Source organism: Anas platyrhynchos, chromosome 1, assembly GCF_047663525.1.
Source record: "Anas platyrhynchos isolate ZD024472 breed Pekin duck chromosome 1, IASCAAS_PekinDuck_T2T, whole genome shotgun sequence".
In the NCBI taxonomy this organism is placed as follows: Eukaryota; Metazoa; Chordata; class Aves; order Anseriformes; family Anatidae; genus Anas; species Anas platyrhynchos.
Window position 1 is genome coordinate 197,948,068 of NC_092587.1, and position 18,011 is coordinate 197,966,078.

Genomic DNA, 18,011 nt, shown 5'->3' on the forward strand with positions numbered 1-18,011 from the left:
TCTCCTGGCCAGATATCAGAGACTTGCATAGTGTCCCATGCAATAGTCATAATAGTTAGCAGTTATTCTGAAACCCCCCAGATATCAGAGACTTCAAGGAAGAGCCTACAAATGCATTGCCCTTCAAGCTCTCTATTGACACGAATTGCTAAACCATTCCTTTGCAAGATACGAGAATTATATACATTAACCACTCTGTTCTTCTTAGACTTGTGGTTATACAAGGGTATGTAAGACAGAAGGTCACATTCATCATACCATGCGGCCCTAGCATTGTTCCATACTGACACAAATCAGATGAACATATCTCACAAGGGGAAGGGCAAGCGCTGTGCTGCAGCCTGGCCCCAAACTCAAGCCCCTGCCTGCGAGGCTCACCAGAGAGCAGGACAAGTAGCCACTGCATCTGTGTGCCCATTGCCGGGCTGTTTCACGGGTTGCCTTTGTGGAGATTTGATGTTTCTCTCTAATCGTTGCATGCTCAGCACAAAGCATGTTTTTGCAGGCATTGCTCTCCTGCGCACACTGCCAGTGTACAGCCAGGGAAGCAGCTGCTGCAGCAGCTCAGAGCAGAAGGCCACGGTTGTTCACTCACCCAATGCAGCTGCAAAGGAGCCTCCATTTTTTCGGGGAACTCCAGGCCTCTGGGTACAGCAAGGGACAGGGTTCCCCTATCTCTGGTTCTCTCTCTCCCCTCTTTGCTGGGAGGCTCTGGATGAGGGCCTCTACTTCTCTGATTTGGCAGGTGGCTGCCACAGCTTGCACCACGGCTTCTCCTTGGGCCAGACCTCAGAAAAGAGACACTGGTCCTCGCAGAGAGCTGCCGCCTGCTGGAAAAGCAAGACCAGGTTGTTGAGCAAAAGCTATAGCAGCAAATCCTCGTCTTGTGTGCTTGCAAGATGCTGGCAATGCATCAGGTGAGCTCCACAAGGATGGCAGAACAGGGATAGGGTTGTTACAAGGGTAGTGCTTCTGAAGATTTGACGTTTCTCTAACCACTTCATGCCCTTCTCCCCTGCAGGAAATAGGCTGCCTGTGCCGCCAGCAAGACAAAAGAACTCTGAGAAGAACTTCAGAGAAGTTGTTCCTTGTCAATTTTGATTTGGCACTATCAAAAGTCATCTGGTAACCAGCCAGCCAGCCTTCATAACCGAAGACAGCTGAACCATGGATTGCAGGCCCAGCAAAGTCAAAGTCAACATCACAACCGAGGTTTAGGCATTCACGTTTATATGCTGACTTGATTTTACCACTCTTCTTTCCTGTATTTGGTGAGAAAGTTGTATCAAACGTCAACTTCAAGCCTTTGGCAATCTGATCTTCAATTGCAATTTCTGTTCCCAGAGTGTTATCTGTGTTCCGTTTTTCTGTGAAAGTCAGCCCATACTCAGCCCACTTGTATTTGGTCTCCAAGCTCCCATTAACTTTTCCAGTGTCGGTGTTCGAAGAACCAGATGTTGTGAACTCCACCCCACTTGCAGATTTTGTTTTCACATCCAGCTTCACCAACCCAAACCCATATCCTTTATTGAAGGTATCTCTGGCAGATTTGCCAAGGTCTGCGTACGACGGAGGAATTGCCATTGGGCTGGCTGGCGCGGGAGGGCGGCTTAGCTCTGCCACGAAGCTTCTCTCCAAGAGAAAAACCTGCCCTTTCTGAGCCTTGTTTTCCTTCGTGAAGGATGAGGGCTCCTGCAAAGCCCGCTGCCCTGGAAGTGTTCTTGCCCTTAGCTTCAGAGGCCGAGGGCTGGGGCCTTTCATGCTGCCTTTCTGAGAGAAAGCAGGCTGCAGGGAAACTGCCCTGAGCCTGGGGAAACCCTGAGGGGATGACTGCCCCACTGCAGTGGGGGGACAGCTCCCACATTAGCACTCCCCTCTAAAAATGCTCCCTGTTTCTGCTTCCCCTGTAGCAGAAGATGCAGGCGGAAATGCAGAGGCTGCAGAGGGGGTGTGCTTCCTCCATGGCACTCATGGACCTGAAGAACGCTCTGCAGCTGGTACCAGTGGAGATGAAGCATCAGCATGTCCTCATCCCTCTCCCTCCAGCGAAGAAGGCTGAGGCAGCTCCCCTCAGCAAATCAAGTGCCAGGTAAGTGTGGGCCAACTCCCACAAAGGCCAGGAAAAGCTGAGCTGCATCAGGCTGCCCGAGGGATCCAGCATGCGGGTTGCTCAGCTCTGGGCTTTGGCTCTCCATCCCCTGGCTGCTTCGGGGAGGCAATGACTGTGGAGAGGACCTTGCCTCCAGACGTTCCCCTGCAGACCCAAAGTCCTGAAGCTCCCCTGCAGCCGACAGTCACGTACCCACAGTGGAAGGGGGCTGTGCTCCCTGCTCCTGGGGCTGGGGGCAGGCAGAGCTGGGGACCTTCAGATCCTACCTGAGAGTTTTTTTCTCTGTTGATGCAGCTACCAATTAGTACGGAGTGTGCAGGCGGGGAAAGTGATGGAGAAGAGAAAGGAGGCCTGGAAAATCACTGGGCTGCGGCGCACTGCCTCTGTCTTGCTTCCGCGATTGCGCTCTACACACATTTCTTATTTCATTTCATTAAGATGTAATATTTATCTTTATTTCAATAATATTTATCTTTATTTCATTAAGATTTAATAAACAAACAAACGGCTGTTCTACAGTTTTCTTTCCACACCCGAATGGATCACTGTGCACGCTCCGCGGGGCCTGCTCGAGGTTTGTACGGGCCAGAAATGAGAGAGCTTCATTCTCGGTACCGGGTTGCTCAGCTCGCTGGTGGCCCTACAGGAAAGATGCTCCCTGAGTGCACAGAGAGAGAGAGAAAAGCTGCTCCCCGACAGGGCAGCTCCTGACCCTTCCTCTGACAGCCCTGGCGGCCATTTGGCAGTTCTGCCTGCCCCCCCGCGCCACAAGCTGGCTGAGGCCTTGGCCTGTCCGCAGCACGGCTGTCAGTGGTGTCGGGCGGCATCTAGAGCCAAGAGGCCTTTCCTTTTCTTTGTGCTGAAGGAAACTTTGTGCTGTCTGGAGAGGCAGTGCCTCTTTGCTCCAAGTCTTGCAGGGTTGCCTCTCACTTTGAGGGCCCTGTTTTTCGTCAGCATTTGTGAGGGGCTTCTGCATGCGCCCCGCTCACTTGTTGCGGCCAGGGCTTCCCCCCAGGATGTCTGGGCAGGCCCATGCCGCTGGGCAGGCTCTGGGTGGGCCTCGTTCCCTGCAGGGGCAGGCGTCTGCCCCTGAGCCCAGAGCCCAGGAGCGGCTCCTGCACTCGCGGCTGCCCCTGCGCGGGCTGCTGCCGCTGCTTCTGGAACCTTCCTGCAGCCTCTGGCAGCTGGCGCCTGCGTGGCGGCCGCACGTTGGGCTTGGCAGCCTGGCATCTGCAGGCCGTGCCAGCCTGCAGCATGGCATTGGCGGCCTTGTTGCCGTCCCCAGGGCACGGCTGAAAGGGGATTTGGGGCATTTGCTTTCCAGGGGCTGGGCACGTTGGGGATGCAATACCCCACCACGTGCACAGGCAGTTCGCACTGAACAAGGTGGGCTTTGCAGCCTCGTCCTGCCCTCGTAGCCTGCTCCCTCCTGCAGCTGCCACCCCACAGCCCGCCTCCTCAAGCAGAAGAAATGCCCCAGCGGTAGCCTGCAAAGTGCAGGTGTGCCAGGGGCCCCTTGCTGCTCTGGCAATATGCACAACAGAAGAGCCCAGCTCCAGCAGAAGGACGGGATGCGTACTGCCTGGCGCTTGTGCGTTGCCTGTGGCCCGAGTGGGCAAGCCAGCATGTAGCCAGAGCCGGTTCTCAAGGCTTTCCCTATTAGTTGGGAACCCCGTGGAGGGTTTTTCCTGAGCTGAGGGTGTTGGCTGTGCTCTTCCTAGCCCAGCTCTTCTGTAGGGGGCAAAAAGGAGGGAGCTGGGAAGCTCCCAGACACTGAGGCCATCTCCAGGGCTCTCTGCAGTGACGCCATCTGGCACCTTCCCATGAGCAGTGGCCAAAGCACAAGGGCCCATCTTCTTTGTTGGGGAAGCCCCGCGCTGCATTTCCAGTGCCAGAAATGCTTAAATACTGTTCCTCCTTTCTTGCTTTTCAGCGTGTCTTAGTACCTGGGCTGGGTGCCTCCTTCCTTATTAAAGTGGGGCTGCTCTTGTTTTTTGCTTTGAGCTCCTCCAGGTAAAGAAGCCCACTTTTCAGCTCTCGGAGAACTTTGCCTGTCTTCCCGGAGTCCCACATAAGAAAGAAAGAGACTTTTCCTGTTTCTTTCTCAGGTGAATTTGGCCGCATCGGCAGGAAAAGTGTCCTGACACATGTCCTACTGACTGTCTTTTCCTTGCCGGGCAGCTGCTTGGTGAGCACCGGCTGTTGCAGCACTTCCTCCCCTTGTGTGCTTGCAGGCTGCTGACAGCACGTCAGGAGAGCTTGCAGGCTGCTGACAGCACGTCAGGTTCTTGCAGTGGAAAATTCCACTAACCTTGCATTTTCAAAAGGGATTGTGCGGGCATGGCAGTAGCATACCAGGTGAAGTATTTTAAGCAGATAAGGGGAATGTCCCACAGTCGCAAAATGAGGAGGATAGCTAAGAAAAGCAGGAGAATCAGGGCAAAAATCAGTAACAAACAAATAAATAAATAAATAAATCACGGGCATTCTGGTCACGAGAGATGAAGAAAAAAATAATTAAAAAAAAAAAAAAGGAAAAGGGGAAAATAAAGGTTGGTCAAATAAAATTGTACATATATGGCGTAGTAGTAAGCATCGCGTGGTTTGTGAACCTGATTCTCCCCCTGTACTCAGCTCTGGTGAGGTCGCGCCATGAATACCCTGTTCAGTTTTGGGGCCCTCACTGCAGGAAGGACGTGGAGGTCCTGGAGCATGTCCAAGGAAGGGGAAAGGAGCAGCCGAAGGGCCCAGGGAGCAAGTCGTGTGAGGAGTGCTGAGGGAGCTGGGGTTATGTAGCCTAGAGGAAAGGAGGCTTGGGGGAGACCTTATCACTGTGTACAAGGACCTCAGAGAAGGTTGTAGTGCGGTGGGGGTCAGTCCCATCTCCCAAGCAACAGGCGGTAGGAGAAGAGGAAAAAGTGGGGCCGCGGGAGGTTTAGGTGGATTTAGGTTTAGGCAAAAAGTCTTCAACAAAAGGGTTGTGAAGCATTGGAACAGGCTGCCCAGGGAAGTAGTTGAGTCACCATCCCTGGAGGCATTCGAAAGCCGTGTAGATCTGGTGCCGAGGGACACGGTTCAGTGGTAGATTCTATGATTCTGTACTTCTCTGACTGTGAGAGGCCCCGGGTTGGCATGGCCTGCACCGCTCTTTCTCCTGAGATCAATGGCACAGAGAGGAGCACTGGGGGCAAAAGTCTGCCTGAGCTTTTATTCAGAGCAGAAAGCAGCCGCAGCTGAGCTGAGGCTGGGGGCAGGATGTGGTGGGGCATCTGAATTCCTGGGGCGCTGTCCTGTGCCTCGCAGTGATGCTTCCGTGGGTGCTGCAAAGCTTCCTGAGGGCCAGCTGCCAGCTCCGAGCATCCTCCTGGGACTGGCACAGCCGGGCGCGGCTACTCTCGCTGTCCTGCGATGCAGCTGCAGCGGAAAGCCCTGCGCAGCGCGCGAAGTGCCCTCCTGATGCGGGAGGGCCGTGGCTGGCGCGCCGGGGCTTGTGCGAGGTCAAGGGTGCCTGTGGGGGACACAGAGGTGTAGGTTAGGGCCTGAGCGGGTGCTGGGCGAGCCTGTCCCCCCCTCCAAGGCCTTTCCCCGGGGAGGGGTGGCCCAGGACCAGCCAGCCCCCCTGCGCGTGGTGCTGCCAACCTTGTGCTTGGTGCTGCTCGCTGCGCTGAACAGGCCCGGCCAACAGATCCTGGGACGGCGCTTGTGTCTGGGATGTTGCTGGCTCATCCGCTGGCGTATCTTTGGTGCAGGAGGAGGACTGCGCTTGGCCTCCCTGCTCGATGGCCACCTGCATGGGGAGAGGAACAGCACGGGCAGCTGAGGAAAGGGATGTCAGCCCTTGTGCCTGGGGCATGTGGAAATGCAGAGCAGCAAGCAGCTCCCGGCACGCACACCCAATGCACTGCTTCTGCCTGGGGCCGCCCTGGATGCCTGGTGCCCACCACGTGTGCTGTGCTTACCTGGTGCCCAGGAACCAAGGGAGTGGCTGCTGCTCCTGCTTCGTCAGCTGCTGCTGGGCGGAGATCTGTGATGGCCTCCCGGAGAGGCTCTGCAGCCAAAGGAGAAGCCCCTTCTCCACCTTCTTCTTGTGGCATTGCTGCTGCAGCGAGAGGGGCTTCATTGGCCTCCCCCACAGGGCCTCTGGCCAAGGCAGAGGCCGAGGATGTACATTCTGCAGGCTCTGGTGTGGGAGGAGGCACCCTGGGCACTGTGACCCAGGGAGCACTTGCTGCCTTGCTTGGGGCTCCCGCTCCCTGGATGATGGCTACAGAGTGGAGTAGGACTGCAGCCACGATGGTGTCAACTCTTTCATCCAGCTCTTCATCAGAGACACTGCAGGCATGTCGGGCACGTCCCTGGCTCTCCACCATCACGGCAGCGCTGTGCTCGCTGGGGCTTGGAGAGGCCGATGGTTTTGACTGTGGAGCCCCACGTGTCAGGGGAGGCGTCCTGTGTCCCTCATCTTCCAGAGCAGGGGCTGCTGGAGGACTTGCTGGCCTGCTCTGTGCCGGTGTTGTTGTGGTGAGAGGCGTGCTGTGCCTCTCTTCCCCAGGAATTTCTTCCTGGGGAGCAGCTGATGGGACAGTGTCCGTGGTTTGCAGCGAGCCAGGAGAGGCGCTTGCTGGGTGTTCTGCTTCTTGTGCTGCCTCCCTTTCCACACTGCTGGCTGCGCTGCCCTCTTCCTGCGGAACGTCCTGTGCGTCTGTGAAGAGGCTGGCGAACCTGGGGTTGATCCAGGAGTTGATGATGACGATCTCCTCCTCTTCATCCCATCCCCCAGGACTGCTCTCTTTCTTGCCCCGGCCTTGGCTTGTCCCCTCGTTTCCTGTCCCCTGCCTGGGTTTGACGTGTTTCTCTCTCTGTTGTTTTTTCTTCTTACCCTGGCCTGGGCTAGCTGCTGCAGGGTCTCTGCTGGAAGCCCTTGCTCCTGCGCATACCCGGGAATCAGGCCCTGGCAGAGCAGTGGTCCGCCTCCTCTCCAGGTCTGTCTGGACCCCGGCTGATCTCGTTGCTCTCCCTGTGCTCCCCGTGCGTGCCAAGTCCCCCAGTGCTCCAGCCAAGGCAGATGCTGAGGATGTAGAGTCTGCAGGCTCTGCTGTGGGAGGAGGCACGCTGGGTCCTGTGGCCGAGGGAGCACTTGCTGCCTTGCTCACGGCTCCCTGGCTCATGGCTTCAGCACGGCGTATGACTGTGGAAACGATGGTCTTGACTCGTTCATCCAGCTCGTCATCACAGGCACTGGAGGCATGTCGGGCACGTCCCTGGCTCTCAACCATCACCGCAGTGCTGTGCTCACTGGGGCTTGGAGAGGCCGATGGTTTTGACTGTGGAGCCCCACGTGTCAGGGGAGGCGTCCTGTGTCCCTCATCTTCCAGAGCAGGGGCTGCTGGAGGACTTGCTGGCCTGCTCTGTGCTGCTGTTGTTGTGGTGAGAGGCGTGCTGTGCCTCTCTTCCCCAGGAATTTCTTCCTGGGGAGCAGCTGATGGGACAGTGTCCGTGGTTTGCAGCGAGCCAGGAGAGGCGCTTGCTGGGTGTTCTGCTTCTTGTGCTGCCTCCCTGTCCACACTGCTGGCTGCGCTGCCCTCTTCCTGGGGAACGTCCTGTGCGTCTGTGAAGAGGCTGGCGAACCTGGGGTTGATCCAGGAGTTGATGATGACGACCTCCTCTTCATCGCATCCCCCAGGACTGCTCTCTTTCTTGCCCCGGCCTTGGCTTGTCCCCTCGTTGCCTGTCCCCTGCCTGGGTTTGATGTGTTTCTCTCTCTGTTGTTTTTTCTTCTTACCCTGGCCTGGGCTAGCTGCTGCAGGGTCTCTGCTGGAAGCCCTTGCTCCTGCGCATACCCGGGAATCAGGCCCTGGCAGAGAAGTCGTCCACGTCCTCTCCAGGTCTGTCTGGACCCCGGCTGAACTTGTTGCTCTCAATTTGCACCCCGTTTGTGCCAGGTCCCCAAGTGCTGCTGATCGTTGGCCGTGTTCCCAGCTTTTTTGCGTCTTCTGCAGCACTTCAGACACGCGGGAGTGTGCTGTGTCCTGCAGTGCCGTGCAAGAGTCTGCAGGGCTGTGTGGGGCAGGGTGCCAGCTCTTCTTTAAATTCTGGGGCCCAGTTGCGGGCTGAGGTGGTGTTCTGTGTCCTTTGCTCGTGGGAGGTCTGCCCACGGGAGGAAGCCTTGCCTCCCTCATGGCTCCCTGGTTCCAGGCAAGGCCATTTCTTATTGCAGTGGAGACAAAGGCCTTTATTCGGTCTTCCATTTCTTCGTCAGGGGATGCAAGGCTGCTTTTGGACGAGTGCCGACTCTTCCAGTTTTGGGCCGCTGCTGTGGTGAGAGGTGGTGTTCTGGGGCCTTTGGTCCTGGGAACTCTGCTTGAGGGAGAAAGCCTTGCCTTGCTGCTGGCTCCCTCGTTGCAGGCTACAGCGTTTGTTATGACGGTGGACACAAAGGACCGTATTGCATTGCCCATGTCCTCGTCAGGGGCCACAGGGCTGTGTGGGCCACGTTCCCGCCTCTCTGCCCTCACTGCTCTGTCCCTGTTGCCAGAGATGCAGGGAAGAGGTGGCAAAAGCTCTTGCTGGCTGCGGGCCTCTGTTCCCAATGACTTTGCCCTTCCTCCCCCTGAAGAAGCAGAGGCTGCTGCTTGCAGAGGGGGCAGCTTGCAAGTGGCCTTTTCAGATGATGATGTCTCTGCTTTAGGCACTTGCTTGGGTGCTGCTGCCTGAGTCGCTGCCTGCCTTGGCAAAGGCGGCAGGGCTGGCAGCTGGATTCTCTCGGCCTGCCTCACCCCACGGTGAGGCAGTGTCTTGATGTCTTGCGGCTTCTTCTCCATCTGCAAGAGAAGCGAGAAGAAAGGCCAAGTTACTTGGGCCATTTCTGCCATTCTGCTCCGTGTCCCCACTAGAAGTGCTGCTGTGAGCTGCCCTGCAGCGGCCCCCGGCACGCCCTGGCAGCTGCCCACGCAGAGCGGGGCTCAGCCTGCCAGGGTAATGCCCTGCCTGTCTCCTCCTGCGAGTGCTGCCTGCTCATCGCAGGCTGCCAGGGCTGCCAAAGATGTTCGACCGAACCGTCCTGGGGCTCCCGACTCCGTGTGGCAGCTGCCAGTGTGACGCACGCTCTCTGGGCACGACCGCACCGGCAGCCTGTCCGCATGGAGGGACGGTGGAGGCAGCTCCTGGCTGCGCACAGCCAGGTTGAATTAGGCCACGCTGCTCTTTGTGCCTGTGGGCACAGAACTGCCAGGGCCACATGGGCTTTGGCTGTCCTGGGGGTGGGCTCTTCATGGAGAAACCCCAGGTTTGGGAACAACTGTGTCCAGGCCGGAGGGGCTCAGGGCCAGCTGGCCGGCTCGCTCCAGCACCGTTCTCCTCATCCTGGTGCTCTCGGTGCCATCCCGTCACACTGCTGTCCCTGTCTCGCTCCCTGAGCCTCACCTGGCGCCGCTCCTGCACGCTCCGCTGCCCTTCAGCGGGCTGGGAGTCATCCTTATTCTGCTGCTCCATGCTATGCTCCAGGTCCTCTGACCAAGAACTCCAACAGGCACCCAGGGGAGCTGCTGCCTCCTGACAGAGCTGCTCTCCTGAGAGTGAGTGGGCAGCCCGGGGCTCGGGCTTTATAAGGGACACCGTTGCCGTGGGTACCCCTCCGTGTCACAATGGCCTTTGGGTACGCATCACAATGCCCCGGTGGTTGCCATGGGGCCCTCAAGCCCATATTCTGGCAGACACCCCAGGGACACCGTCTCACACACCCACAGCAGGATCTGCATTGGCAGGTACCTCTGGCTCCTTCCAGCCAGTGCCCCCGGCTCAGCCCCAGCTCAGTCTTTCTCAGGGCAGTTAGCTTAGCTCCCTAACTGCTCCCAGGTAACTGCGCGTTACCTGCTCTGCCAGGAGATGCTCTGCTCGGTCGTCCGCGTAAGCTTCCTGGCTCTTTTGCCTGACTGCCCACACATCAGCAGAGACTGCACTCGAGCTTGGACGCCCATCAGGCCACCCTGGCAGTGCAGCTGGAGCAGGAGCAGGAGCAGGAGCAGGAGCAGGAGCAGGAGCAGGGATTCCTCCCGTGTCCGGGCAGCCAGAGGCCTGTGGCTCTAGGCACTGTGAAGTGCTCCCAGAGAAGGTGGGCTCCAGGGAGCCGGTGGAGCTGGCAGAGAGGTGGCTTGAGGCAGGCTCTGGCAGGGCTGTGAGAGGAAAGCCCTGGGCAGCCGCAGGACGAGTTCCTGCTCCTTGCTTTAAGAGCAAGCTGTGGAGGAGCTTTCAGCAGCAGAGCCACAGCTGTGCCACGCTGCTGTTTAGTCTGCAGCTTCTCTGGCTGCTGAAGCAGGTCCTATGCTTCAGAGTTGTGCCTGAAACAGTGTTGGTAACACAACGGTGTCTTTGCTGGAACAGGTTGCCCAGAGAGGCTGTGGCGTCTCCATCCTTGGAGATCTTCAGAAGCACAATCCTCGGAATTGTGCGTAAAGCTCGTCCTTTGGGGAGAAAGAGAAGGAATTGGAAAAACAACCCCAAAACTAGGGAAAAGGATAAAAAAGCACAGGTTAGATATTGTCCAATTGTCTGGCCTGAAAAGCCATTAAAAGGAACTTTGCTCCTTTGGCCACAACGCAGGTCCGATGAAAATTCCCGCTTCAAGTTTACAGGTAAACAATAAGACTCCTTTTCCGCAGGAGGAATCAAGTTATGCTCCCTCTAACCCTAACATTGCAGCCGAGGCAGCAGGAGCTGCACCAGCAAGGAAGTATATGTGTAAGTGTACGTGCTTGAGACAAAGTATTGGATCTGCTTGAGACAAAGTATTGCTGTGAAGGGAGTGACTCCTCACTCTAGAGTAACACTTGTAACAGTAACAGTAGAAGTTGTTGTACAGCAGATACAACATGAGAATCCTGTAAGGGGATGGCCTGTCCCGAATGGCAAGGGGTAGTACTGGCTCTGCGGCAATAAATGCAGGAAGGTGTTGCCCCTTGGCTGGAAGGCAGCTTGCACCCTGGGGGCAATAATTCCACATGTACCTATTACTGAAGACCCACAACGCCAAAGCCCCCTTGAGACCGCACGCAGAATTACGAGGACTCCACATAATCCTCTAGGAAACCGAACCAGGGAATTTCACTCACTGGAGAACTAGAAAATAACACTCTGCACGCAGTCCAGGCACTACGAGAGGAGCTAAGAAGCTTCTCAGAAACAGTACTTGTGTTGGGTCTGTCTGAGCTGGAGTCACCTTTTCCCTGCAGCAGCCCACACAGTGCTGTGCTCTGCACTCGTAGCTGGAGCAGCACTGATATCGCTCAAGTGTTGTGTCTGTTGCTGCGCAGTGCTGGCACGGCATCAGGACTCCTTCCAAGCCCCCAAGAGCCAGCAGGCTGGGGGTGGGCAAGTGATGGGGAGGGGGCATTGCCAGGGCAGCTGACCTAAACCAACCAAAGGGATATTCCATAACACCTGATGTCACACTCAGCAATAAAAAGGGGGGCTCTCCTGGGGGAGGGGGCTGTTCCTCCTGAACAACCACTACGCGCTTTGAGGCCCTGCTTCCCAGGACGTGGCCGAACATCGCTCGTTGATGGGAAGCAGAGAATATTTTTTTTCCCTCTCTCTGTGCTTCCGCACTGACTTATTGTTTCTCTTGTTTCTTTTTTTCCTCCCCATTCCCTTTCCCTTTAATTAAACCTTTCTCATCTCAAACCTCGAGTTCTCTGTGTTGTATTTTCTCCCCCTTCCTCTTTGAGGAGAGGGGGAGTGAGAGAGCGGTTGTGGTGGAGCTCGGCTGCCCACCTGAGTCAAACCACAACAGGCCAACAGGGCTGCTGGTATTGGCTGTGTTCCCTGTTCGCTGCAAAGTGCCTGTGCACGTGGTGGGAGATTGCATCCCCAGCTTTCTCAGGCCCTGGAAGCAAATCCCCCAAAAGCGGAGCAGTGGCATCACGAGCAGAGCCCCGGAGGCAACCGCGGCTGTCTGAAAGGCAAGCATCAAGAATGCGGACATGTCAGAGGAGGAGCAGCAAGATGCTGTTGATTGCGCCACTCAGGCCTTGGCGAAGCACATCGAGAAGGGCATTGCTGCGCACATCGGGAAGGAATTTGACAAGAAATAGAATCCCACTTGGCACTGCAACACAGGAGGGAACTGCGGCAGCTACGTGACTCCTGAGAGCACGCACTTCACCTACTTCTAGCTCAGCCAAGTTGCTATTCTTTTTGAGTCTGATTAGAACCACGGACTCCCACTGACACTTGCATCTGGTTACAGGACTTTGCTGGCTCCCATGGCTGGTTACTTCAGCCTTCCTGAGGAAACAAACCTTGATCTTCAAGGGCAATGGCAGGGATTATGCTATAGCAGAAGGTGTTACATTGTGGAAATAAAAAGGAAAAATACCAACAAAATGTATTCATTGTTTTTTTTTTGTTTTGTTTGTATTTATTGTAATAATTGTAATATTGTATAAATTGGGCCAAGCCCCAATTTAAAATGTTGAAATTAAAAGATTTGGATCCATACAAGTCCATGCATCTGGATGGGATTCATCCCAGAGTGCTTGGAGAGCTGGCTGACATCATTGCGGGACCTCTCTCAATTATTTTTCTATGGTCTTGGCAATCTGGAGAGGCCCCAGTAGAGTGGCAGCTGGCAAAAGTTGTACCAATTTTCAAGAAGGGCAAAAAGAAGACCCCGGTAATTACAGGCTTGTCAGTCTCAGGTCAGTGCCTGCTAAAATTAGGGAGAAGATTATCCTTGAAGTTATTGAAGAGCGCCTGGGGGACAGTGCAGTCATTTCTCCCAGCCAACATGGGTTCACGAGGGTTAGGACCTGTTTAACAAATTTCATTTCCTTTTTAACAATTTTGATTTCCATGGGCAGGCACGGCCCGCAGATGCCAGGCTGCCAAGCCCAACGTGCGGCCGCCAAGCAGGCGCCAGCTGCCAGAGGCTGCAGGAAGGCTCCAGAAGCAGCGGCAGCAGCCCGCGCAGGGGCAGCCGCGAGTGCAGGAGCCGCTCCTGGGCTCTGGGCTCAGGGGCAGACGCCTGCCCCTGCAGGGGATAAGGCAAACCCAGAGCCCAAAACCAACCCCAAGGGTACTGCATCCCCAACTTTCCTAGGCCCTGGAAGCAAATCCCCTAAAAGCGGAGCAGTGGCGGCGTGAGCAGAGCCCCTGAGGCAACCGCGACTGTCTGAAAGGCAGGCATCAAGAATGCGGACATGTCAGAGAAGAAGCAGCAAGATGCTGTTGATGGTGCCACTCAGGCCTCCCTGCCCACGCTGCTGGATCAGCTGCCCTATGTGAGAAACACTCCGTAGCCAATAACTTAGGCTCAGGCGAGGATCTCAGTGAAGTAGTAATTTATTTGCGATTGCAATGGCGGGCGCCCCACAAGCAGGAGAGCGTGCCTACTAGTTCCAAAACACAGTTTATATACCTTTTGATGACAGGACCCTCCCCTGTTTCCCCACTGAGTGAGTAATCCAGGTTCACAATCTATCTGATGCTTCACAAACAACGCATGGCCTTCGGTTGCCGGCCTGTTAAATTTCAAATTTCTTTTGACGTTTTTACTGCTTGAAGGGGTAATGTTTCTTCCCTTATCTGACTTGACTTAACACTGCAATTTTCACCTAATACTGTCCTAAGGAATCTGGTTGTCTGCATTTTACAAGGTCGCCTGCTAAGCTTTCTCATCACTGTAAGCATATCTCAGTACCACATTCCTTCCCTCTAAACAATGTAACTCTGCAAAAACAACATTTCTATTCCCACAATTCCCCCCTTTTCTTCTTCATAAACTGTTGATTTTTGCAAAACCTTTCTCTAAGGTGTAATTTGGTAGATTTCTTCTTCTTTGCTTTCTTTGCTTTCCATCTCCTCATTATCACCTTATCTGAGTAAGGTGGTGGCTCCATGGTCATTTGTTTCAGTAGTGCGGTTTCAGTTAACCACTGTACTAGTCCTCTTACACAGGGGATAATGCAGCAACCAATGGCTGTCAAAACTCCTACTACAACTGCAATCAAGGATGTAAATATGCCTACTTTTTCTGCCAATTCACTGGCAAGGGTGGTAAGCCTTTGAAGTGCTTTGAAGTGAGGCAGGATGCCATGGAGTATGAAATTCCCATTTTATTCCCAAGGCTTTTCCAAGTTTCCACTTGACCAAGGCCTCCTCTGAGAGGTACACAATTAATAGTTGATTCTTCCCTATCATCGTTTTTTAACCTTAGGCTTCCAAATAATTATTAATACAAAGAATAAGATGTACACTACTACTATAATAAACTCCTCTTGGGAGCACTTCAATTTGTTATAGGTCTGTCCTTTTTAGTTACCTGTGAAAATAAAGGGTTAGTTTACAACTGTAAGCTTTTATCCTGCTCAGAGTCTGTTACGAGATTTTTCTTTTTGATTTTAACTTTCAACAAGTCGTCTGTAGGAACAACTTCCCAGGCGCTAGGGTCGGTAGCTGCTTTCACTCGAGTATAGTGAGTCCAACCTTTTTCCGCAGCTCTTACAGCTGTTTCAGTGCTTAGCAGTACTTGGAATGGTCCTTCCCATTCAGGCCGAAGTTTTGATTCTTTCCAGGTGCGTATCAGGACCCTATCTCCTGCATGGAATGAATGTACTGGGAATTCCAAAGGCGGAGTTTGAGCCAACAGTCCACGAACCCTGAGAGATTCTAAGGAAGAAGATAATCCAGGCATATAATTTTTGAGGAAAATATCTTTAGTTTCAAAAATAGGTATCTCACCGTTTCTACCCAGGTACGGTAGTCCAAACAACATCTCATATGGTGAAACTCCTACATCTTTTCTAGAAGCAGTTCGAATTCTGAGAAGTGCTAAAGGTAAACACTTTGTCCAGGGAAACTTAGTCTCTAAAACCAGCTTTGACGGATGTTTCTTTAATGTCTGATTCATTCGCTCCACTTTCCCTGATGAGGAAGGATGCCATGGAGTATGAAATTCCCATTTTATTCCCAAGGCTCCCATGAATCCTTGTAAAACAGATGAAGGGAAATGACTTCCTTGATCTGAATCTGTATTTTCAACAATCCCATATCTAGGGATTATTTGTTCCAGGATTACCTTTATCACCACACTAGCTGTTGCTGATGCTGAAGGAAAAGCTTCTACCAATCCTGACAAATGGTCAATCAACACCAGCAAGTACTTAAATCTGCCTACTTTAGGTGATTCAGTAAAATCGATTTGGATGCTCTGAAAAGGTTGAAGCCCTGGCTCCCGTCCGCCCAGGGGTTGTTTCCGTAGAGCCTTCTTATTCACTCGTTGGCATGTTATGCAACTATTACACGCTTGTTTAGCTACAGCGTACATGCCTATACGTATATATTTTCTTAATACGGTGTCACACATTGCCTGGACTCCCCAGTGGCTTCCTTGGTGTAGAACGGCTAACATTTCTCTCATTATCTGTTTGTTTACCATTTCTCTCCCATCAGGGAGAGTCCACCGTCCTTCGGACTCCTTTGCTCCTAATTCCCTAAAGGCTTCTATTTCCTTTTTACTGAATATTTGCTTTTCAGGTGGAGGTTTTATTTCAGGTACAAGAAGCAGCTTTGCTTCTACCTCTCATTGCAAAGCTGCTTCTTTAGCCTTTTCATCTGCAATCCTGTTTCCCCATTTAACTAGGGAGTTTCCTTTTCGATGTCCTTTCACGTGCACCACAGCAACCTCCTCTGGTAGTAACAGACTTTCCAAAATCTGTCTAATTAATTCTTCATGAACCAATTCCTTTCCCTTCCTGTTTACTAAGTCCTTTTCTTCCCATATTTTTCCAAATGCATGTACCACCCCATATGCATATTGTGAGTCAGTATATATAGTTCCCTGTTTCCCTTTTAATTATTTTAATGCTTGATTTAATGCATATAATTCACAGGTTTGAGCTGACCAATTGCTAGGCCGTCTTCCCATTTCTTCGACATTCCCATCCGGTCCTTCAATGATGCAATAACCATTACATCTCTTTCCTTGTACCACCTTAGAAGACCCATCTGTAAACAATATTTCCCCTTCCTCTAAGGGCACCTCTTGCAAATCTAATCTTACCTTTGCCTGGTAATTTATTAAATGTAAGCAGTTATGTTCCGTATTTATTGGATCCTCAATTCCCTTTGACAAGAAGGAGGCAGGATTCAAAACAGACTCTGTAGTTATAGTTAAATCATCCTTTTCAATTAGTATAGCTTCATATTTTAGTATTCTGGAGTCTGTCAGCCACCTTCCTGCTTTCTGAGTGAGAATAGCCTTCACTTGGTGAGGGGTAGCAACAATCAGTTGTCCTCCAAAGGTGAATTTCCTGCTCTCTTCTACTAATAAGGCAGTTGCTGCTACTGCCTGAATGCGTTCTGGCCATCCCTGGGATACAGGGTCTAATAATTTAGACAAAGATGCTACAGGTTTCTTTTTATCTCCCATTCTTGGGTTAACACCCCCAAAGCAGCACCCTCACTTACAGTTATAAAAAGATAAAATGATTTCTTTAGGGCAGGAAGAGCTAAGACTGGTGCTGTAATACGGTCTTTTTTTTTTTTTTTAATTTTCCATTACTTCTTCTTCCTCTTTAATCCAGTTCAGTATATTAGGTTCTTCCTCCAATAATTTGAGATATAATTTCTCTGATTTCTGTGCATATGCTTCTATCCACAGTCTGCAATATCCAGTTCAACCCCCAAATTTTCTCAACTCTTTCTTTGTTTTAGGGAGAGGAAGTCGCACAATTCCCTGAATCCCCTCAGGGTTTACTCTCCGTCTGCCCTCAGAGACTACATGTCCCAAATACTTAACCTCTTTTTCTACACACTGTAATTTATCTTCAGATACCCTTAGCCCATGTTCTCCTAAAAAATTCAGGAGTTTATTGGTGGCTTCCTTTACCTCCGATCTTTCTTCCCCAGATATCAATAAATTATACACATACTGTAACAACATCACCCCTTCTGGAATCTGAAATGTTTCTAAAATCTTTTCCAATTCTTGCCCAAACAAATTGGGAGATTCAGTGAATCCCTGAGGCAAAGCAGTCCATCTATATTGCTGTTTACGACCTGTCTCTGGGTCTTCCCATTCAAGTGCAAAAATGTATCTACTTTCAGGATCTAGTGGGCATGCCCAAAAGGCATCCTTTAAATCTATAACATTGAACCATTTGTGCTCATAAGGGATTTTACTCATCAGGGTGTAAGGGTTAAGAACCACAGGGTGGTGCTTTCATGTTATCTTGTTAACTTTTCTCAGGTCTTGTACTAATCGGTACGAACCATCTGGCTTTCGTACTGGTCAAATTGGAATGTTATATGGTGACATACAAGGCTCCAAAAGACCATCTTTAACTAAAGTTTGCACTATAGGTTTCAGGCCCATTTTTCCTTCACAAGAGATAGGCTACTGTCGTTGTCTAACTCTTCCGCTCCCTTCTTGAACAGTTATCTTTAAGGGAGTTATGTTAAGCCCTCCTCGATTTCCTGCCCTTACCCATACCGTGGGATTTATTTCTTTTTCATCATTTTCTGTTAATAATTTCATTGCGACTGTTCTTCCTTTTTACCAGGTCTTCAATCATAATCCTAATTTGACTATTAAATCTCTCCCTAATGTTATATATGGAGTGGTAATTCGTGTCGAGAAAATGGTTGATATTAATAAAGAAGGGGGAGATTTAGGAATGTGGCCATGGGGGTTGGAAAACCCCATGAGTGAGACAACATTAGACTCTTAACGATGAGGCCATCAGGAATATCAAAGAGTTTAGAGGGAACACAGGGTGATTCAGGAGACTCTGTGCAGTCTCCGGTTTCTTGTTCTCCAGCTGGTTCTCTTTTTCTCCAGCTGGTAAGGCATGGATGTTTCTGTGTGTTTGCTGTTGTTACATTCAAAGTTGTTTGACCAATGAAA

The 18,011-nt window shown here is 52.2% G+C and overlaps 2 protein-coding genes across 2 annotated transcripts; both read right to left on the reverse strand.

Moving 5' to 3' along the window:
* Positions 1-271: 271 nt before the first annotated feature.
* Positions 272-1,599, reverse strand: LOC140001360 (non-selective voltage-gated ion channel VDAC2-like). The gene has a single exon (XM_072032796.1). It carries the CDS (start codon positions 1,582-1,584, stop codon positions 790-792), a length of 795 nt encoding a protein of 264 aa, XP_071888897.1. The 5' UTR covers positions 1,585-1,599; the 3' UTR covers positions 272-789.
* Positions 1,600-5,142: 3,543 nt separating this feature from the next.
* On the reverse strand, positions 5,143-10,356 carry LOC140001361 (uncharacterized). Its single transcript, XM_072032797.1, has 4 exons — positions 9,533-10,356; positions 6,070-8,931; positions 5,750-5,897; positions 5,143-5,618 (listed from the first exon to the last, which is right to left on the reverse strand). Exons 1-4 carry the CDS (start codon positions 9,599-9,601, stop codon positions 5,500-5,502), a joined length of 3,198 nt encoding a protein of 1,065 aa, XP_071888898.1. The 5' UTR covers positions 9,602-10,356; the 3' UTR covers positions 5,143-5,499.
* Between the last annotated feature and the right edge of the window lie 7,655 nt (positions 10,357-18,011).

What these genes read in the sequence shown, in the direction of transcription:
- LOC140001360 (XM_072032796.1), bottom strand. Translation starts at nt 1,584, where the DNA reads ATGGCAATTCCTCCGTCGTACGCAGACCTTGGCAAATCTGCCAGAGAT.
- LOC140001361 (XM_072032797.1), bottom strand. Translation starts at nt 9,601, where the DNA reads ATGGAGCAGCAGAATAAGGATGACTCCCAGCCCGCTGAAGGGCAGCGG. An exon ending in GCGTGCAGGAGCGGCGCCAG is followed by an intron (nt 8,932 to 9,532) that starts GTGAGGCTCAGG and finishes CTTCTCTTGCAG; the next exon opens with ATGGAGAAGAAGCCGCAAGA. An exon ending in CCTTGGTTCCTGGGCACCAG is followed by an intron (nt 5,898 to 6,069) that starts GTAAGCACAGCA and finishes CTCCCCATGCAG; the next exon opens with GTGGCCATCGAGCAGGGAGG.